A 19492-nucleotide genomic window follows, 5' to 3' on the forward strand; every position below is an offset into this window, starting at 1 on the left:
AAACACACTAATCCAATTCGTAAATTCAAAACACGATTCAAAAACACACTAATCCAATTCGAAACTCAAAACACGATTCAAAAACACACAATTCCAATTCGTAAATTCAAATCACGATTCAAAAACACACAATTCCAATTCAGAAATTCAAAACACGATTCAAAAACAACCTAATCCAATTCGTAAATTCAAAACACAATTCAAAAACACACAATTCCAATTCGTAAATTCAAAACACGATTCAAAAACAACCTAATCCAATTCGGAAATTCAAAACACGATTATACAGTATATATATATCATATATATATATCATATATATATATATATTAGAATACTAGAATATCAGCATACTTTCTGACAGTTTTGTTTTGCACACACTATTATAAAAGCTGTTTGGATTAAAATGAGCCATATCTTGTAAAGTAATCGTGATTAGAAGTATATTTCAGCGACACTTCAAGTCAATTTGTACACAAGCAACAAGACTTTTGTCAGGGACTGTAGTTGGATAACAATCATGTAGAAGTGCAAAAAACATAAGCATAAGCCTAAACTGTAAACTTATCTCTTAATTTTGATAGACTGATTAGAATGTTGTTCCAGGATCAACATCGATGTTAATCCAGGAACTTTTCCTACTTGGTAAAATCTGGTTAGTGAATAGAACCACTTTAAACTCATATTTATTAGAACCACTTTAAACTCATATAATATCAAGTCATATGAGCCATAATCTTTAATAAATAAATGGCTATTTATTGTGGTGTATGTTCACTTTTAGGAAAGATTTTATGCAAATTTTATTAACAGACCTGTGGTTGTTACATTAATAAAGACTTGCAGAGTGATTTGTGCTTTAGATAATGATCAGAATGCCAAAACTAGAGGGTGTGTGGTATTTGTAGTCTAACAAGCTATCGTAATAGTCGTTTTTATTGCTATATAAGCTGACATTATTAAGTATATCACTCACGTTCAAAGAAACAAACACATATTAGGAGTCCTAAAGCATTGGCAGTGTGAGCCTATTAGACTGCAGTTACTGTAGAAAGAGCCTATAATTCAAGTAATGAAACCAGAAAATATCCCCAACAATACAAATGGCAGTGTTAATGACTTACTGGGTTGACTTTTTATTTAACTCTAAATACACAGTTCCAGCTTATAAGCATAAGAGGAGGAAAGCACGATGTGTTTTAACACCACACAATAAAGGTGAAAGAATTACGACCCGAAGCAACCGTGCAGAAACACACTTCAACACTCTCAGACAGTGTGTGAGTTCACTTTATGTCAAATACACCCTTGTGTGTTGAAATGCTCATCTGAGTGTCTGAAGTGAAAGTAGTCTATTCCACTTCTTTTACTTTCTAAATCACTAGTGTATTTGAAGAAGACCTTAAACCTGAACTTAGGCCGTACTCACACTAGGTACAGTTGCCTCGAACCGGGCCAAAGCACGCTTGTCCCCCCTCCCGTCTCCCCCGACGGCCCGCGCTCACACCACAAATGGGCTTCGGCACGCTTACATCATCGCTGCTGCACTGTTCAGTGAGAAGCGCTCTCTCACTCAGCAGCACAGTGGAGATTTCTCTGGTTATATCGTTTCAGTCGTTTGATATGCCGTCAAATATTTCGCCAAACAGTCCTTAGGGATGCGGGGAGACGCAGTCAGATATTTCGCCGTACAGATCCGCCACTTTTGGCGCTCATAAACAATCATAAAGCTCCCGTGCTGCAGGAATGAGGAGGTCTGCTGAAGGTGCAGCTGTCGTGAAGTGAGAAGTTTGCGTCTTTAATAAACTACGGCAGTTTGCGTTCACTGAACAGTAAGAATGATTAATAAATCCATATGAAACAACCCCTTAAAAGTCACGTCTCGCTTTCAGTTTCGGGCTTTGGCGCGTTTTGCACTCACACACAAGCGTACCGCGCCAAAGCCCAAGAGAACCGCGCTCAGGCACACCTCTTCCAACCGGGCCAGGGCCGGCCAAGTGAACCGTGCTTGAGCCCGATTCAGTGCACTCACACTTCTCAAACGATCCGGGAAACGGGCCTGGGCACGGTACGGATGGCATAGCGTGAGTAGGCCTTTAGACTACAGGGCTGTGGAATGCTGGATTCTGATTGGTTGTTGAATGTTTTAAGGCATGCTGAATAATTTGATCACTTTAGTTAGTTTACAACTACAACAGTGAAAAACGCATCAAAACACAACAGAAGGCTCTGGAAAAGGCGTGCAATGCTGCGTTCACACCAGACGCGGATGAAGCATCAAGTGTGATTTACATGTTCAGTCAATGCAAATTGACTTTTGTGATTTGCGCGAATGAGGTGGCACAAATGTAGTGGCACGCTTAATGCTCAATTGAACACTTACCTTGAAAGTGACATTGATATAATGCCTTTCTAGTAGTTTTTGGATATTTTAATGACAAAATCTTAACATAAAACCCTAAATAACTCTATATTCGAGATTATTTTCAAGTGTGATTGTGTTCATTTCATGACCACGTAAGATGGCATTGGGGAGGTAGTATGAAGTGTGTCCCTTTCGGCCTACACACAACCACACACACTCAATCTACACAAGCCATCTCACTAAAAGCCCCATTGAAAAACCATTTCCAATGTAAAAACTTCGAAACTTTTAGCACACTTCCAAATGAAACTTCATACAAGCCAGTCAAGACAAGTATGTATTGAGGGAATGACAGCATGACTGATTTGGAAAAATAAACAGAATACAACACTGTTCTCTTTGTTTAGGTTTTCACTGGAAACTTCTATAGAGGGCTGCGATTCAGAGCCTGAGAGTGGGCAAAAATACCCCCCGCTTCAGCTGCTGTGACCGCTACCACGTTATATTAATGTCTTACTCCATTATCACAGGATAAATTAAGCCGACAACAAGACAACTGATAAATAAAGATGATTAAAGTCCACAAAGTAATTCCAATACTCAATTCAGAAGCATCTTAAGAGAAATGATGTTCAGCGTTTAAAACCAAAGTGACTTTGAGAGTTTAATAAGACGGACATTAAGCAAACATTTTCAATCATCAAAAAATGTCAAGCTGTTTTTAAAAGAAATATGTTAAACTGCTTTAAATAAACCTACATCTAAAATGGTTAGTCAAGCCAAAACTTTCAGATTTACTCACTATTTACTCTCCGTGTTATGATCACCAGTGATTTGGTAAACACACAGTTCGCTAAAGAATTACAAATCCGCTGGTATATGGACTACAAGATACAGTCATGCACCGCTCACACACACCTGTTCTGTGTTTCACTGATTGCACACACTCACAGCCGGAGGATTGTTAAGGACTGATTACATTGACTTTACATACAGCACACACACATCACGCACATGGTCAATGGTGCGGTCTATTTCAGTTCCTCAAAATAGCAACTTGTCAACAATGCACCTTAACACACCTCCTTTAAAAATCAGCACATTTCTATTTAAACAGCGTGGTGCAAAACGTGAAAACTACAGATGCGCTGGTCTGAAAATAGCAACAAAACGCGTCTTGAACCTTCATGGTTGTCGCTACATTCATTCTTCTGTGGCGAGGCGCCACGCCAAAATTGAGTCGTGTTTTTTTTTTTTTTTAAGCGGGATATAATCGCACCCAAACATATCAAAAGGTAAGTGAATTATAACAGCGCGATCATTTCTGTAACCGTAGTAGTGCTGTGCATTATTTGCTTAGCATTTTAAGTAGGGGTGTAACGATTTATCGTTGTACGATTTATTGCGATGCAAAAATGTCTCGATATGCATCGTGGCGTGATGACGATTTGATTACGATATGACGTCCGTTTTCTCTTATTAGTTGAGCTGTTTGCACGTGAGCTACGTTCCACCTGCTGTCGCACGTGAGTTCAGATTGCAGCAGCAGTAATGTTAGCAGACCAAGATGAGTGGAGTTGAAATAGAGGATGGCCCATCCTCTCAAAATCAGACGTCTGGCAACATTTCGGTTGTACAGTCATTGCTTTAGACTCGTCCGCTTTTTGACACGCATACTGGGTCAAACATCCTAAGTTTTAAAGTCTTCACAGTGATTTACGTACTTTGCACAGCGACAGGGATACCTCCTAATGGTGTTGAAAGAGTCACATACTGTATTTATAAGGTACAATTCACCCTAAAATATCATTCTGTCTTGATATAATGTTCCCGCCGCAAAATCACACATGACGTTCGCTGACCTTGAGCTGTTACTACAGAGGGCGGACTGATAGACATGCGCGTATGGCAAGCCGTTTTAGCATTTAAACCTTTGTTCTGACTATCCATAAAAATATTTAGAGATATCTCTAATTATATTTTGACTAGTCATAATTATAATTCGACTATTGAGAATGACAATTAGAGATACCTGCAATTACAATTGTACTAGTACAAAATCAGATTGGAGATATCTGCAATTATATTATGACTAGTCATATTCCTCCATTGACTTCCATTGAAAAATATTTGCAGATATCTCTAAATGAGTTTTGACTAGTCACAATTGTAATTAGAGATATCTTTAAATTAATTTAATTAAATATGAATCAAATACCTGGAAATGTGGATTTTTTTTTGCACACACAAAAAACGCAAGTGATCAAGCAAAGCCTTAAGCTCTTACTGTTAAATTCAATTGAATAGAAAGCTTATTTTTTTTGCACCTTTACTTAAATTGTTCCTTAATTTTGTCTCTGTCATTTCAATAATATTTTTAAGAAGTTTTTAAATAGTTTTATTTTCCAGAGACAGGCCTGCTTAATTTATTTTTTTAAAGAAGGTTCAGTTTAACAAGTTGAAACAAAAGAAATACATAAAAAATAGTTTACTTGGTAAAATTTGCATTTCAGTTTAATTTTAAATTTTTATTCAAAATATCGTGATACATATCGAATCGTGAACATTATATCGTGATACACATCGTATCGTGAGCTGAGTGTATCGTTACACCCCTAATTTTAAGGTTACGTGCTGACTGACTGACTGGCTGGCTGGCTGTCAGGTGTGTGATGCGTGAGGCCAGCAAACACGACGTATAGCCGTTTTACTTCAGGACGCATTAATACCGCTCTGTAGGTTTATTAGAGACATTCATAAATATTCCTAGCAAATCTAATAAATGTTGGAGGCATACTCACTACATAAACGCACTAAATCGCACTTCAGCAGTGTTTATTTGAGAGCGCACAAGAAGATCTGCGCTCGAGCAGCGTATATTTGAGAGGGCGTGCAAGAAGTTTTGAGTACAGGCAGAGGAAAACAGCACGCGAGCATAGAGATTTGCATGCTCGTAGGCTATTACATAAATGCGATCTCGACTTCTTGAGTATGATTGTCCGGTACACGATCCAGTATTACTGATGTCTTTCAGCACATTCTACAGCAGGGATGGGCAAACTTGATCCTCGAGGGCCGGTGTCCCTGCAGAGTTTTGTTCCAACACTAGTCAAACACACCTGAACAAGCTAATCAGTGTCTTCAAGATCACTTAAAATCTATAAGCAGGTGTGTTTGATTAGGGTTGGAGCAGGACACCGGCCCTCCAGGACAGAGTTTGCCCACCCCTGCCCAACAGCATTATTTCACAGCTTCAACGCTGCAAACATTTACAAGTGACATGAAAGCAAAGTGAAATGAACTGTGGTGCTCTTGGTGCAGAAACAATGCCCAGCAAGCATATTTATTTGCTCAGAAAAAAAAAGGGTTTCAGTTCCACTCATAAAGAAGTGGGCGATTAAAATCTGGAAGCAATGTGTGAAAGCGCTTCTCGTTGCATAACAGTGCGATTACAACTGCATGCATAATGCAGCGAGTGACACTGACCTTTGTTGTACTGACGGATGCAGGAATGCTGATTAAGACACACAGTTAATTCCACGCAAGTAGAAGTCACTGAACAAACTGCAGTGATTCAATTCAATATTCATTACTAGAGCACATTTTTACAGTGTAGACCCTGCTGAAAAGTCCAGCTTAAACCAGCCTAGGCTGGTTGGCTGGTTTTAGCTGGTCAACCAGGCTGGTTTTAGAGGGGTTTTGGCCACTTCCAGGCTGGTTTCCAGCCATTTCCAGCCTGGTCTTAGCTGGTTAGGCTGGGAGATGACCAGCTAAAACCAGCTTGACCAGCCTAGCAGGCTGGGAGCCCAGCCAAAACCAGCTATGTCCAGCTTAAACCAGGCTGGTCAAGCTGGATTTAGCTGGTCATTTTCCAGCCTGACCAGCTAAGACCAGGCTGGAAATGGCTGGAAACCAGCATGGAAGTGGCCAAAACCCCTCTAAAACCAGCCTGGTTGACCAGCTAAAACCAGCCAACCAGCCTAGGCTGGTTTAAGCTGGATTTTCTAGCAGCGACTGAGCCAAAGCAGCTTAACATAGATGAAGAAAAGAGAAAAAATGTTTGCAGCATTGAAGCTGTGAAATAATGCTGTAGGGTGTGCTGAAAGACACCAGTAATACTGGAACGTGTACTGGACAATCATACTCAAGAAGTACCATTACTACCCAAAACATGTCGAGGAATTCGAGTAGAAGTATCTGTTGTAAATAAATGCTACCCAAACAGGAGCAAAAAGAAGCATTTCGGAAAGTACTCAAGAGAAGTGAGTGATGCTTTTATATGCAGAGTGAAATCTGTGTAAGCTATAGGGCAGTGGTAGGGAAGCCACATGCGACTCTTTCATCAAAAATACGTGGCTCTCTAGCTTTCTCTCTTCAGTAATATTTTAGTTTCAAAAATTATAATCGTCACATAGAAATCAATCAGTTTCATGTTGAAAATTTACAGCAAAAAGGAATAAAAAACTGTTTAAAATAAAAGGACGTTTTGACCAATGGATAAACTTGAATCGCAACACCATTCATTCATTTTCTTGTCAGCTTAATCCCTTTATTAATCTGGGGACGCCACAGCAGAATGAACCGCCAACTTATCCAGCACGTTTTTACGCAGCGGATGCCCTTCCAGCCGCATCCCCTCTCTGGGAAACATCCACACACTCATTCATACACTACGGACAATTAAGCCTACCCAAATCACCTGTACCGCATGTCTTTGGACTGTGGGGGAGCCGGAGCACCCGGAGGAAACCCACGCGAACGCAGGGAGAGCATGCAAACTCCACACAGAAACGCCAACTGAGCCGAGCCAAGATTCGAACCAGCGACCTTCTTGCTGTGAGACGAAAGCACTACCTACTGCGCCACTGCGTAAACAACTTATATTGCTATGGTAATCTCGGGCACATATCTATGGTCATATTGTAGTAATTTATACAGTTGAAGTCAGAATTGTTAGCCTGCCTGAATTATTTGTTTCCCCAATTTCTGTTTAACGGAGAGAAGATTTTTTCAACACATTTCTAAACAATAAATAATATTTGACTAGATGTTCTTCAAGACACTTCTACACAGCTTAAAGTGACATTAAAAGGCTTCACTAGGTTAATGAGGTTAACTTGGTAGGTTATGGTTATTAGGCAAGTTATTGTATAATGGTGGGTTGTTCTGTAGACTATCGAAAAAAATATAGCTAATATTGACCTTAAAATGTTTTTTTGTTTTTTTTATTAAAAAATGCTTTAATTCTAGCCAAAATAAAACAAGTAAGACTTTCTCCAGAGGAAAAAAAAATATTATAGGAAATTTTTCCTTGCTCTGTTAAACATCATTTGGGAAATATTAAAAAAAGAAAAACATTTCAAAGGGGGACTAATAATTCTTTCATTCATTCATTCATTTTCTTGAATGAGCTTAGTCCCATTATTAATCTTGGGTCGCCACAGCGGAATGAACCGCCGACTTATACGGCATATGTTTTACACAGCGGATGCCCTTCCATCCATAACCCATCACTGGGAAACATCCACACACACTCATTCACCCAGGAAACCCACGCAAACACGGGGAGGACCAGCAACCTTTTTGCTGTGAGGCGAACATGCTACCCACTGTGCAGCCCTATATATATATATATATATATATATATACATATATATATATATTGTATACTAGGGCAAAAGTTGGCCCTTGGTAACATTTAATTTGGCCCGCCATCCCATCTTAAAACAGGTTTGTTGTATTGTTGAGCTACAAAAAAGCAAACTGAAACTAAATGTTTTGATTAAATGTAACTGAATCTGATAAAAAAATACACTGTCACTGAGGGATAGAAGGCAATGCAGAAGACAAAAAAAAAAACGGTGCTCTGGTTTCCCCCACAGTAGAGCTCTATAGCTCATGCTCTATAGGCTAAATTGTCCGTAGTGTTTGAGTGTGTATGGATGTTTCCCAGAGATGGGTTGCAGCTGAAAGGGCATCCTCTGCGTAAAACATGTGCTGGATAAGTTGCCGGTTCATTCCGCTGTGGCGACCCCTGATTAATAAAAAGACTAAGCCGAAAAGAAAATGAATGAATGAAAGTATATGACATTTAAAAGTTTATTACCACGGTTTTAGCACCCAATAACGCGAGAGTTCATTTGCTAAATGACCTAAAAATAAAAAAAATGCATATGCTGGTAAGGTAGCTATGTTTTGATGCTGGTCTTGCTAATTTTAACGCTGGTTTTGCTGGTCTAGGTGCTGGTCATGCTGGTTTAAATGCATTGACCAGCAAGACCAGCATTAAAACCAGTACAACCAGCAACAAGACCAGCAAAACCGGCGTTGAAACCAGCTAGACCAGCATTAAAACCAGCAAGACCAGCTTTAAAAACCAGCATTGAAACCAGCAAGACCAGCTTATCAGCATCAAAAAAATTACTACCTTACTAGGAAACAATGCTTGAGTTTGTTTGCTAATTGAGCTTAAAAAAAAAAAACTGTATATGCTGGTAAGGTAGCTATGTTTTGATGCTGGTATGCTGGTCTTGCTAATTTTAATGCTGGTTTTGCTGGTCTATACGCTGGTTTTAATGCATTGACCAGCAAGACCAGCATTAAAACCAGTACAACCAGCACCAAGACCAGCAAAACCGGCGTTGAAACCAGCTAGACCAGCATTAAAACCAGCAAGACCAGCTTTAAAAACCAGCATTGAAACCAGCAAGACCAGCTTACCAGCATCAAAAAAAATTACTACCTTACCAGCTAATAACGCTCGAGTTTGTTTGCTAATTGAGCTTAAAAAAAAAAAACTGTATATGCTGGTAAGGTAGCTATGTTTTGATGCTGGTATGCTGGTCTTGTTAATTTTAATGCTGGTTTTGCTGGTCTATACGCTGGTTTTAATGCATTGACCAGCAAGACCAGCATTAAAACCAGTACAACCAGCACCGAGACCAGCAAAACCAGCGTTGAAACCAGCTAGACCAGCATTAAAACCAGCAAGACCAGCTTTAAAAACCAGCATTGAAACCAGCAAGACCAGCTTATCAGCATCAAAAAAAATTACTACCTTACCAGGAAATAACACTTGAGTTTGTTTGCAAATTGAGCTTAAAAAAAACTGTATATGCTGGTAAGGTAGCTATGTTTTGATGCTGGTATGCTGGTCTTGCTAATTGTAATGCTGGTTTTGCTGGTCTATGTACTGGTCATGCTGGTTTTAATGCATTGACCAGCAAGACCAGCATTAAAACCACTACAACCAGCACCGAGACCAGCAAAACCAGCGTTGAAACCAGCTAGACCAGCATTAAAACCAGCAAGACCAGCTTTAAAAACCAGCATTGAAACCAGCAAGACCAGCTTACCAGCATCAAAAAAAATTACTACCTTACCAGCTAATAACGCTCGAGTTTGTTTGCTAATTGAGCTAAAAAAAAAAAAAACTGTATATGCTGGTAAGGTAGCTATGTTTTGATGCTGGTATGCTGGTCTTGCTAATTGTAATGCTGGTTTTGCTGGTCTATGTACTGGTCATGCTGGTTTTAATGCATTGACCAGCAAGACCAGCATTAAAACCAGCACCGAGACCAGCATTAAAACTAGCAAGACCAGCATTGAAATTAGCAAGACACAGCATCAAAACAAAGCTCCCTTACTAGCATATGCAGTTTTTTCAGCAGGGTTTGTATTCCCACATCTCTCCTTCATATAATTTCATAACATAATGCTTAACAAATTCTATATAGGGGGGTTATATCATCAGTCAATGACTATCAAAGTGGTCCACAATTATGGTGACGTTGTTTTGTAGTCAGAAAGCACCACAGTAAACAATGGGGAGCGTGTCACAAGTTATGCGAACGAATGTGCGGATATAAAACCAACTTTACCCCAATCCTAGCACACTATATAGTGCACTAATAATCTAAAGAGCACTTAAATGTGAATGTTGCATTTGCACCACGCCCTGCAGTGACTCAATGAGATCTCCAAGCGGAAGTTTCTCTTATGTAACACACGAACTTGTGTATAAGCGGTGTTGAGTTTGTCAGTCCCATCCCTCATCCTCCTCAGTATCACCTAGATAGTGACACATGTACAAGATGGACATGTTCAAATCAGGTTGCGTTTAAAGTGTGTGGCAGAATGTTGGGTACATATGAATTCGCTTATTTTTTGCAATGTAAGGTTTTGTTCTTGCGTGTGTCTTCAAATCTGGTGTGTTCCCTGTGTGGGATGCTTTTTTGCGCATCTCCGCGGCGGAAGAGCTTGCGCGTGCACTCGGGTGGTGTCTCAAAACCTAGCGCGTTCCCTGTGTAGGATGCATCTTTTTGCGCATCTCCGCGTCCGCGGAGATGCGCAAAAAGATGCATCCTACACAGGGAACGCGCTAGGTTTTGAGACACCACCCGAGTGCACGCGAGAACACCGCGTTCGCACAGCGGTGCAACTGTGGTGCGCAAAAAAATCGCGCGCTTCAGACACGGCAGTGAAGCAACGCAAACCCAAAACTCGAAGCAACCCCCGTGCAAAAGTTACCAAAGTTGTCCTCCTACCTGACTTCGGCCTCGAGGTGAGCGAGTGGAGTCCCTTTGTGACGTCAGCCTGAGGTCGCGAGTATATCTTAAAAAGCGGGAATCGTTGCATCAGCTCTGATCCCTGATCCCCCCGATCGGGAAAAGCGAGGAATGCGGAAGTCGGACGTCAGCAGGGAGGATGGAGAAATGAAGTGCAAGGGAAAACACACATGGAGAAGTGCAGAAGTGAGGAGCAGAGGCTCGCTCCACCCCTTAGAAACCAGAAAACAAACATTCCGGCTCGGCGTCTGGACACGCGGACGAATACGAGCTCCTCTGCTGCTGACTGAAGTGTCCAAATGTTATGACGATGTCGGTCACATCTTTTTTAAAGGGGTAGTTCACACAAAACTGAACATTCTGTCAGCGTTTTCTCACTTGTTCCAAACATGTTTGACTTTTTATTCTATTGTAAGTCAATTATAATATTCCTATATTTACGATTAACTTCCACACCAAGTGTCCTCACGTTATGATTTTGGTCGCACTTCCTTTTAAAGGGGTAGTTCACCCAAAACCGAGCCTTCTGTCATCGATTTTTCACCCTTCACTTGTTCCAAACCGGTTTGACTTTCTTCTGTTGAACCAAAGAGCGTAGAATCACCAAGAGGCGACACTCTAGTGCTATTTGGTAAACAGCCACTAGATGGCGCGGCGGCCATTTTGGAATGAAAACTCCAATAGAACAACAGCAGATTATAAACTATTAAAAGTGCTGATGATTGTCATAGTAAGTGTTTTATTGTTATCTTTCAGGTTGCAGGGTTCAACGCTAAGGATTTTTTCTACTGGCCCGATCGGGCCAGTGGTTCTGATTTTTACTTGCCCTGCCCAAATTTTCACTGGCCCCACCAAAAAAAAAAAAAAGAAGTTAATAGCTATTTGAATGTGCGTGTATGTGTATACACACACACACACACAGTTGATTTCAGAATTATTAGTCCCCCTAAATTATTAGCACCCCTGTTTATTTTTTCCCCAATTTCTATTTAACAGAGAACAGATTTTCTCAGCACATTTCTAAACATAATAGTTTTAATAACTCATCTCTAATAACTGATTTATTTTATCTTTGTCATGATGACAGTAAATAATATTTTACTAGATATTCTTCAACACACTTCTATACAGCTTAAAGTGACATTTAAAGGCTTAACTAGGTTAATTAGGTTAACTAGGCAGGTTAGGGTAATTAGGCAAGTTATTGTATAACGATGGTTTGTTCTGTAGACAGTCTGAAAAACAATTAGCTTAAGAGGCTAATAAATTTTACCTTAAAATGGTTAAAAAAATGCTTTTATTCTAGCCAAAATAAAACAAATAAGATTTTGTTCAGAGGAAAAAATATCAGACAAACTATCAACATTTCTTTGCTCTGTTAAACATCATTTAGGAAATATTTTAAAAAGAAAAAACAAAAGGGGGCTAATAAATCTGTATATATATTTACGGTAATTTTTAAAATGTTTATTAAGGAAAATTATTTAGTTCATCAAGGCTATATTTATAAATGTAAAAAAGGTTTAATTGTTAAATATTTATCAAAATTTTAAATAACTGCTTTGTTATTGTATGTAGTTTCAAATAAAATTATTACTCCAGACATTATTGATTTTATAACTATTACCATTAATAAATATAATAATAATTAATATTAGTGATTTCTGAAGGATCATGTGACTGGAGTAATGAAGCTGAAATTTCATTTTTAAAATCACTGGAATAAATGAATAAATTAAATGATAAACTACTTTTGAACAGTTATTTTATAGTGCAACATTTCACAATTTGTATTTATGATGAAATAATTGCAGCCCTGGTGAGCAGAAGAAGCTTGTTTTAACATATTTAATCACACTGACCCCAAACTTTAGAGCAGTTGTGTATAGAAAATTTTATAAGTGAAAATGTGCACTAAAATTTTAACAACCCAAAGACATCGTCACCGAATACAAATCGAGGTCAGACTTTCTCATATATACAGAGCCTCATTTCAATTGTCAGGCTTTGTAGAAATCGATCTATTGAATTAATCAATCTATTAAAGAAACGTTGACTATAATTCTGCATTTTAGGCTTTAATTATAGAGAGACATAGCAGATGAACCGAGACTGCATCAGATCAATGTAAATCTTTCTTTCAAACTGTCAGTGCGGAAATGAACAAAACAACAGGCCTAATACAACATATTATACGATTAAAATATGGAAAAATTAACAGATAGTAATTTCGGTCAATTTTCCTGACGGATAAACCAAGATCAGGCTGGATTAAACAGCTCTCGGTAATATTTCAGCATGCTTTTACTTTCGCATTTACCGGTAAGAATGACATCTGGCCCTGCTCATGATTCTCTCTTCATATAGCCGTATATATGGCTATTACACGATCATAATATACTGTGATATAGCCTGGGTCGTTAGTTCGTTGCATTGTTTTGTTTTCTCGCTACAATCGATCCGCTCAATAGGACAGAGACCGTCTCATTCAGGCGATCTTGGACTGATTGATTTGGCGCGGATGCGAGCACTGAGCGCAACTGCTGGATACATGCCAAAAAAACGCGCTAACGGGGGAAACGAGACAAATTCCGAAACAAACGTCTATGTGCGAAAGCACCGTAAGATTGTATTTGCACACAATTGACAGACAGTCGCAGCACGCAGCTCTGGCTCGATCTGGCAGGCAAAAAGGCAGCAGCTGGCCCGATCGGGCCAGTAACATTCTGTACACTGGCCCGAGTGTCTCGCACGCTGGCCCCGGACCATCGGGCAGTCCTTATTGTCGAGCCCTGGGTTGTATCTCAGCTTTAAAGCGCTTTTTAAATAAATGAATAAAAAACTAAGCAGCTGCGTGCCATCGCGAAAGCACTATAAATTAAAATAATTAACGTATGCTTTTTGTTTTCACTAGCTTTGGCGACGTTACATAAATTCCGCTGTTAAATAATAGGTCACCTTTAGCTTTCAACATGAGGCTTTGTTCAAAATGACATCAATGTTTTCAAGAGTGCACTGCGAAGGGAGCACAATTGTAAACATGAAGATCGCTAAAACTGAACTGGAAAAATAGTTTGAAAGCAAATTACACCTGAGAGAGATGACCTTAATGCTTTTTTATTTTTAATCATTCCAACTTTGAATGTTAGAATGTTCTAAAAAAATAGGTCATAGGGGGGATAACTTGGAATAGAACACAGCCAGGAACTATGTTTCTAACTACAGCTCCAGATGTGTAGTTGCAAGTGCACAAGTTTGCGACGCAGCTTGCAAATATTCGTTGGAACGATGTATTTGGGGTACGGCAAATCAACAAACTATGTTTGTAACGGCGGAATTTGTGACCTTAGTTGGCTAACGATGGTTTTGGGAAACGCACCCCAGGCTGGTTATCCTCTCTCATAGTAACCACAATCACAGTCACCTGATTCTTTGTTTTAGGCATGATGATAGGTCACCGTGGATATTAACAGCAGATTCAGTGAGCTAATCTGCGCATCTTTGAAAGTAAAATAATAGCCTACGTTAATTGTAAAAGTTTTTAAATTAATATTTATTTATAAAAACAAAAGTTTGTCTTTAAGGCGACGCAGTGGCGCAGTGGGTAGCACGTTCGCCTCACAGCAAAAAGATTGGCTCAGTTGGCGTTTCTGTGTGGAGTTTGCATGTTCTCCTCATGTTCGCGTGGGTTTCCTCCGGTTTCCCCCACAGTCCAAAGACATGCGGTACAGGTGAATTGGGTAGGCTAAATTGTCCGTAGTGTATGAGTGTGTGTGTGTATGTTTCCCAGAGATGGGTTGCGGCTGGAAGGGCATCCGCTGCGTAAAAACTTGCTGGATAAGTTGGCGGTTCATTCCTCTGTGGCGACCCCAGATTAATAAAGGGACTAAGCCGACAAGAAAATGAATGAAGTTTGTCTTTAGACGACATTTTCTTCATTTTCAAATACAGAAAGTAAAATTAAGACATTTTAGCTTTTACAGATACAGGAACAAGATAACAAAAAGGGTGCCACTTCAGCCTAGTTGGGCCACTTGGCCTTTATCTTTGCACTGTGCAAAAAAAAAGATCAGCTTCTACTGTGCCTAAATTCGGGCGATTCTACCTCGCCTCCAAAACGCAGCCAGCTGCACTAAATGAGCGTTAGCTTTCACCGCTTGTTGAAGGAATGCACAAGATTCTCCTCGCAAGGCGCTGCAGTTGTGGAAATAGGCAATCTTGTTTTTCCCAGAACGAGAGCAGATTTTCCTCTGAGGACTCCTCTAACTGAAAGTTTGAACAGTAGGCAACTCTTGCACTTTATCCATTATTTTGGGCATCTCATCTTCCCATTCTGCAAAACCCACTCTCTGCTTTTTTCAGTGTCCACTGCCATGTCCTGCTACATTCACCCGCAACCGACCTGCAATTAATCATAATGTATTTTTTATTACCCGACCCGCGGATTATCCGCAGTGCCCGCGGATATAACCGCCATTCATGCATCACTACTACGTATGGTCAATTCACACAGGTTCACTACAATTGAACAACAGAAGATTGGAGAAACGTTGCCTGGTTTGATGAGTCTTGATTTCTGCTGCCACATTCGGATTGCCAGGTCAGAGTTTGGCATCAACAACATAAAAGCATGGATCCATCCTGCCTTGTATCAGCAGCTCAGGCTGGTGGTGGTGGTGTAATGGCAACACAATCTCACGGCAATTCGTAAGTTTTTCATTTAGTGGCTAATTCATATGAATTCGTACTATCTAATTCGTACAATTTAGTACGATTTGCTCATCCCCCAATGACGGTTGGGGTTAGGGGTGGGGTCAGGTGCCACGCCTCCTTTTTAAAATCGTACCATTTCGTACGACTGAACTCGTACGAATTCGTACGAATTAGCCACTAAACTGGCAAAACGTAAAATACTTACGTTTTCTCATGAGATCAGGCTGGTAATGGTGTGGGGGATATTTTCTTGGCACACTTTGTGCTATATGCAAAATACAACGGGACCATCGCAACTGGCCCACCTTTACAGGTACTCTGCCTGTAGGGTTAATATAAGGGTTGGTGGTTACAGCCGGTCATTAGATGGGCACCCTCCTTGGTGTTTCACCGATTTAAGCCATTGACACCTTGGGAGGGCTCGCCTGGATCTACTCCTGCTGACCACCACCCAACTCTATGATATGGTTTGTCTTTCAACAGGTTGGCTTTTCCACTAAACCTCTCTTTGTAGCCAAATCCAGCAAGATGTTGCTTCCGCCTCTTCAGTGACCTTTCCTGCAAGCCATTTCCTGGCCATCCCTTCAATTCCCAGCAGCCCAAGAGCTCTCCAGAGTGACTGCCCCGCAAACCCCCTAAAACCCACCTCTACTGCTAAATTTCAGGCGATCCATCCATTCTCCTGGCTCTCAAGTTGATATTTCTTGAACCTGCGTTCATGGGCCTCCTCTATCTATTCATGGGCTCATTAGTACCAATTGAGCATGGTGTCAACACCACAGCCTACCTGAGTATTGTTGCTGACCGTGTCCAGACCTTTATGGCCACAGTGTCTCCATCTTCTGATGGCTACTTCCAGCAGGATAACACACCATGTTATAAAGCGCCAATCATCTCAGACTGGTTTCTTGAACATGACAATGAGTTCACTGTACTCAAATGGCCTCCACAGTCCCCAGAATTCGATCCAATAGAGTATCTTTGAGATGTGGTGGAATGGGAGAACGCATCATGGATGTGCAGCCGACAAATCTGCAGCAACTGTGTTATGCTATCATGTCAATATGGAGCAAAATCTCTGAGGAATATTTCCAGTGCCTTGTTGAATCTATTCCATGAAGGATTGAGGCAGTTCTGAAGGCAAAAGTGGGTCCAACCCAACATTAGTAAGGTGTAGCTGGTGAGTGTACCAATTGAAATGTTTACTTGTTGGCAGCTTTAATAATCCAAAAATATAAAATCCAACTGAATTTACTGGTGTAGGAATAACTGATTTAGTACATCCTTTTTGCCATTTATTTCCAAAAAAAGGACACAAAACACCACCCGCATGGTTGTATATCGTTGAATATTTATTCAGCAATCAATGCTCATTTTTGCTCTTTTCATTTGACGAAGACGTCAAATTTAAAATGTAGAAAAATAAATTATCATAAAATACATCTCCATCGATATAGCACTGGATGTTTTCATGGAAAACTCTAAACATGTAAAAACAATGTGAAAACACGGCTGAATGATGACACTGAGGTATGCGAGAAGTCGGATGGCTGTTATATTCAAGCACAACACGAGTCGATAACCTATTGCCATAGAAAACGAACACAAAACTGCAGTCAATTCCACTGAACTTAGCACCAGATCAAACAAATATGGAACTGATACATATATACTATATATGGTATATATATTTATATATATAACTATATATATATAAACTCATGATATCTCGTGCATGCGTTTCAAACTGGAGCATAGTTCATATCTGCTCGTAAAGATAATTATCCATGCTCTTGTATTTAGGCTACATCGAATGTATCTGGAAGAAAGTAAACCCCCGTCCCGCACACAATACATGGACGCAGCAGCAGCCATAGAACAGCTGGCTTCACACCAACATCACACATCTGGACATCATAACACCGTGATATCCCATAGATATTAAGAACAATATCGTGACGTTACATCAGTTAGTCATTGCACACTGAATCTGAAATTTTCGCACGTTAAAAAATAAATTCGACCTCACGTTGGGTCAAATGTAGGGGTCACCAATCTCATTCCTGGAGGGCCGGTGTCCCTGCAGGGTTCTGCTCCAACTTGCCTCAACACACCTGCCTGAGTGTTTCAAGTATACCTAGTAAGACCTTGATTAGCTTGATCAGGTGTGTTTGATTAAGGTTGGAGCTACAATCTGCAGGACACCGGCCCTCCAGGAACAAGCTTGGTGATCCCTGGTCAAATGTATTTACACACGGGCTCAGAAACTTTCATATGTTGTTAAAAAATTCAGGTCGGGATTGAACTCTTTTTGAGAACGCGTTTTAAAAGGTGTTTTGACAGTTCAGAGCCACCGTGCAAGCAAAAGTCAAAATGCAGAATGCACTTTATAATAATGCGTGATATAAAGACAGAATGTGGTGGAGGGTTGAGAAACACTGCTGTAGACCAGGGGTGTCGAATTCAGTTCCAGGAGGGCCACAACTCTACACAGTTTAGTTCCAACCCTGCTTTAACACACTTATGCCGTGGTCAAACTAGAGTTTGAGCATGCAAAAATGTGTCGTACGGCGCTGAAAAAGGGGATGGGATTAAACTAGATGATTAGCGAGCGAGCGATTGGTCCATATTTTTTATTTGGGTCCAGAGAGGTCATGTTTTAATCTTTGATTGATCTCATGTGGTCACATGATGCGATTTCGCAGGTCAGAGTTCACCAAGCTTGAACTTTCGAATGCAGCGTACTGCGAAATATGTCACACGACATGCGATTCCGGTCTGCCGCATTCGCTTGCGTATGAATGGAAGTCCTTGTCAGTATCGTGCAGAGAGTGTCCAAGGGGCTTGTGCTGAGAAAACCGAAAAGTGTGGGGGGTTGGATGATGAGGGGGGTTGGTGAGAGACGACCGCGAACCGCAGAGCGAGGAGAGGGGATCTGGTTGACAGTCGCGGACTGAAGAGCGCACTTTAGTTCATTTTGGAAGGGAACTTTTTATCCAAAAGAAAAAAGGGCATGTGCAGGTTGAGCCCTATCTGTGCACATGCCTGGTCTATGTGGCAAAAAAGGTGCAGTGTGACCACGGCTTTACTTGTAGGTTTCAAACAAGCCTGAAGGACTCAGTAGGTTTGCTCAGGTGTGTTTAATTAGTGTTGGAACTAAACTGTGCAGAGCTGCTCAGTTTGACACCTGTGCTGTAGACTACTGTATAGACTAGGAGATGCCCTGCTCCCACCATAAACAAACACACCTGCCTATTGACCTTATTCTCCGCAGACGAGCGGGCGCTGCCATTTGAATCTTTTTGGCACGAGACTTCCGGTCTCATTCACTTCCATTCATTTTTAGACATTAAAAACTGCTCGTTTCGTTGTTTGATGTTGCAAACTGATATTTCCTTGTTGTATTATTCTACTTGGTCTGTATAGTCATACAAACATTTGTTTGTAGAGCAAGTACCTCACTGACAGGTCATTCAGGGTGTCTTGGAGGGGAGAGGTGTCCAACCTACAGCATCTAAACACTGGGGTACCTCAAGGCTCTGTTCTTGGGCCACCTCTCTTCTCCATCTATACATCATCTCTAGGACCAGTCATCCAGAGACATGGATTCTCCTACCACTGCTATGCTGACGATACCCAGCTATACGTCTCTTTTCATCCTGATGATCCCTCGGTTCCAGCTCGCATCTCAGCCTGCCTGTTGGATATTTCACACTGGATGAAAGATCATCATCTTCAGCTGAACCTCGCAAAAACGGAAATGCTTGTAATTTCTGCCAACTCGACTCTACACCATAACTTTTCAATCCAGATTGATGGGCAACCATTACTGCATCCAAAATGGTGA

At 40.6% G+C, this 19492-nt stretch overlaps 2 protein-coding genes across 5 annotated transcripts in view; one reads left to right on the forward strand and one right to left on the reverse strand.

Moving 5' to 3' along the window:
- Positions 1 to 11045, reverse strand: part of jdp2a (Jun dimerization protein 2a) — a 29676-nt gene extending 18631 nt beyond the window's left edge. For all 4 annotated transcript variants that reach the window (XR_015513925.1, XR_015513924.1, XM_087291222.1 and 1 more), the window contains exon 1: positions 10912 to 11045. Coding sequence is in view for 2 of the 4 variants with exons in the window: in XM_087291222.1 (XP_087147348.1) it covers positions 10912 to 11002 (91 nt within the window). In the remaining 2 variants the exon portion in view is untranslated. The remainder of the gene's footprint in view (positions 1 to 10911) is intronic.
- The window catches only part of galnt16 (UDP-N-acetyl-alpha-D-galactosamine:polypeptide N-acetylgalactosaminyltransferase 16), a 375091-nt gene that overhangs the window by 80925 nt on the left and 274674 nt on the right, over positions 1 to 19492 (forward strand). The gene's annotated exons all lie outside the window — the stretch shown is intronic.

The sequence above is a fragment of the Danio rerio genome, chromosome 17 (assembly GCF_052040795.2).
Source record: "Danio rerio strain M-AB ecotype USA chromosome 17, GRCz13ab, whole genome shotgun sequence".
NCBI lineage: Eukaryota > Metazoa > Chordata > Actinopteri > Cypriniformes > Danionidae > Danio > Danio rerio.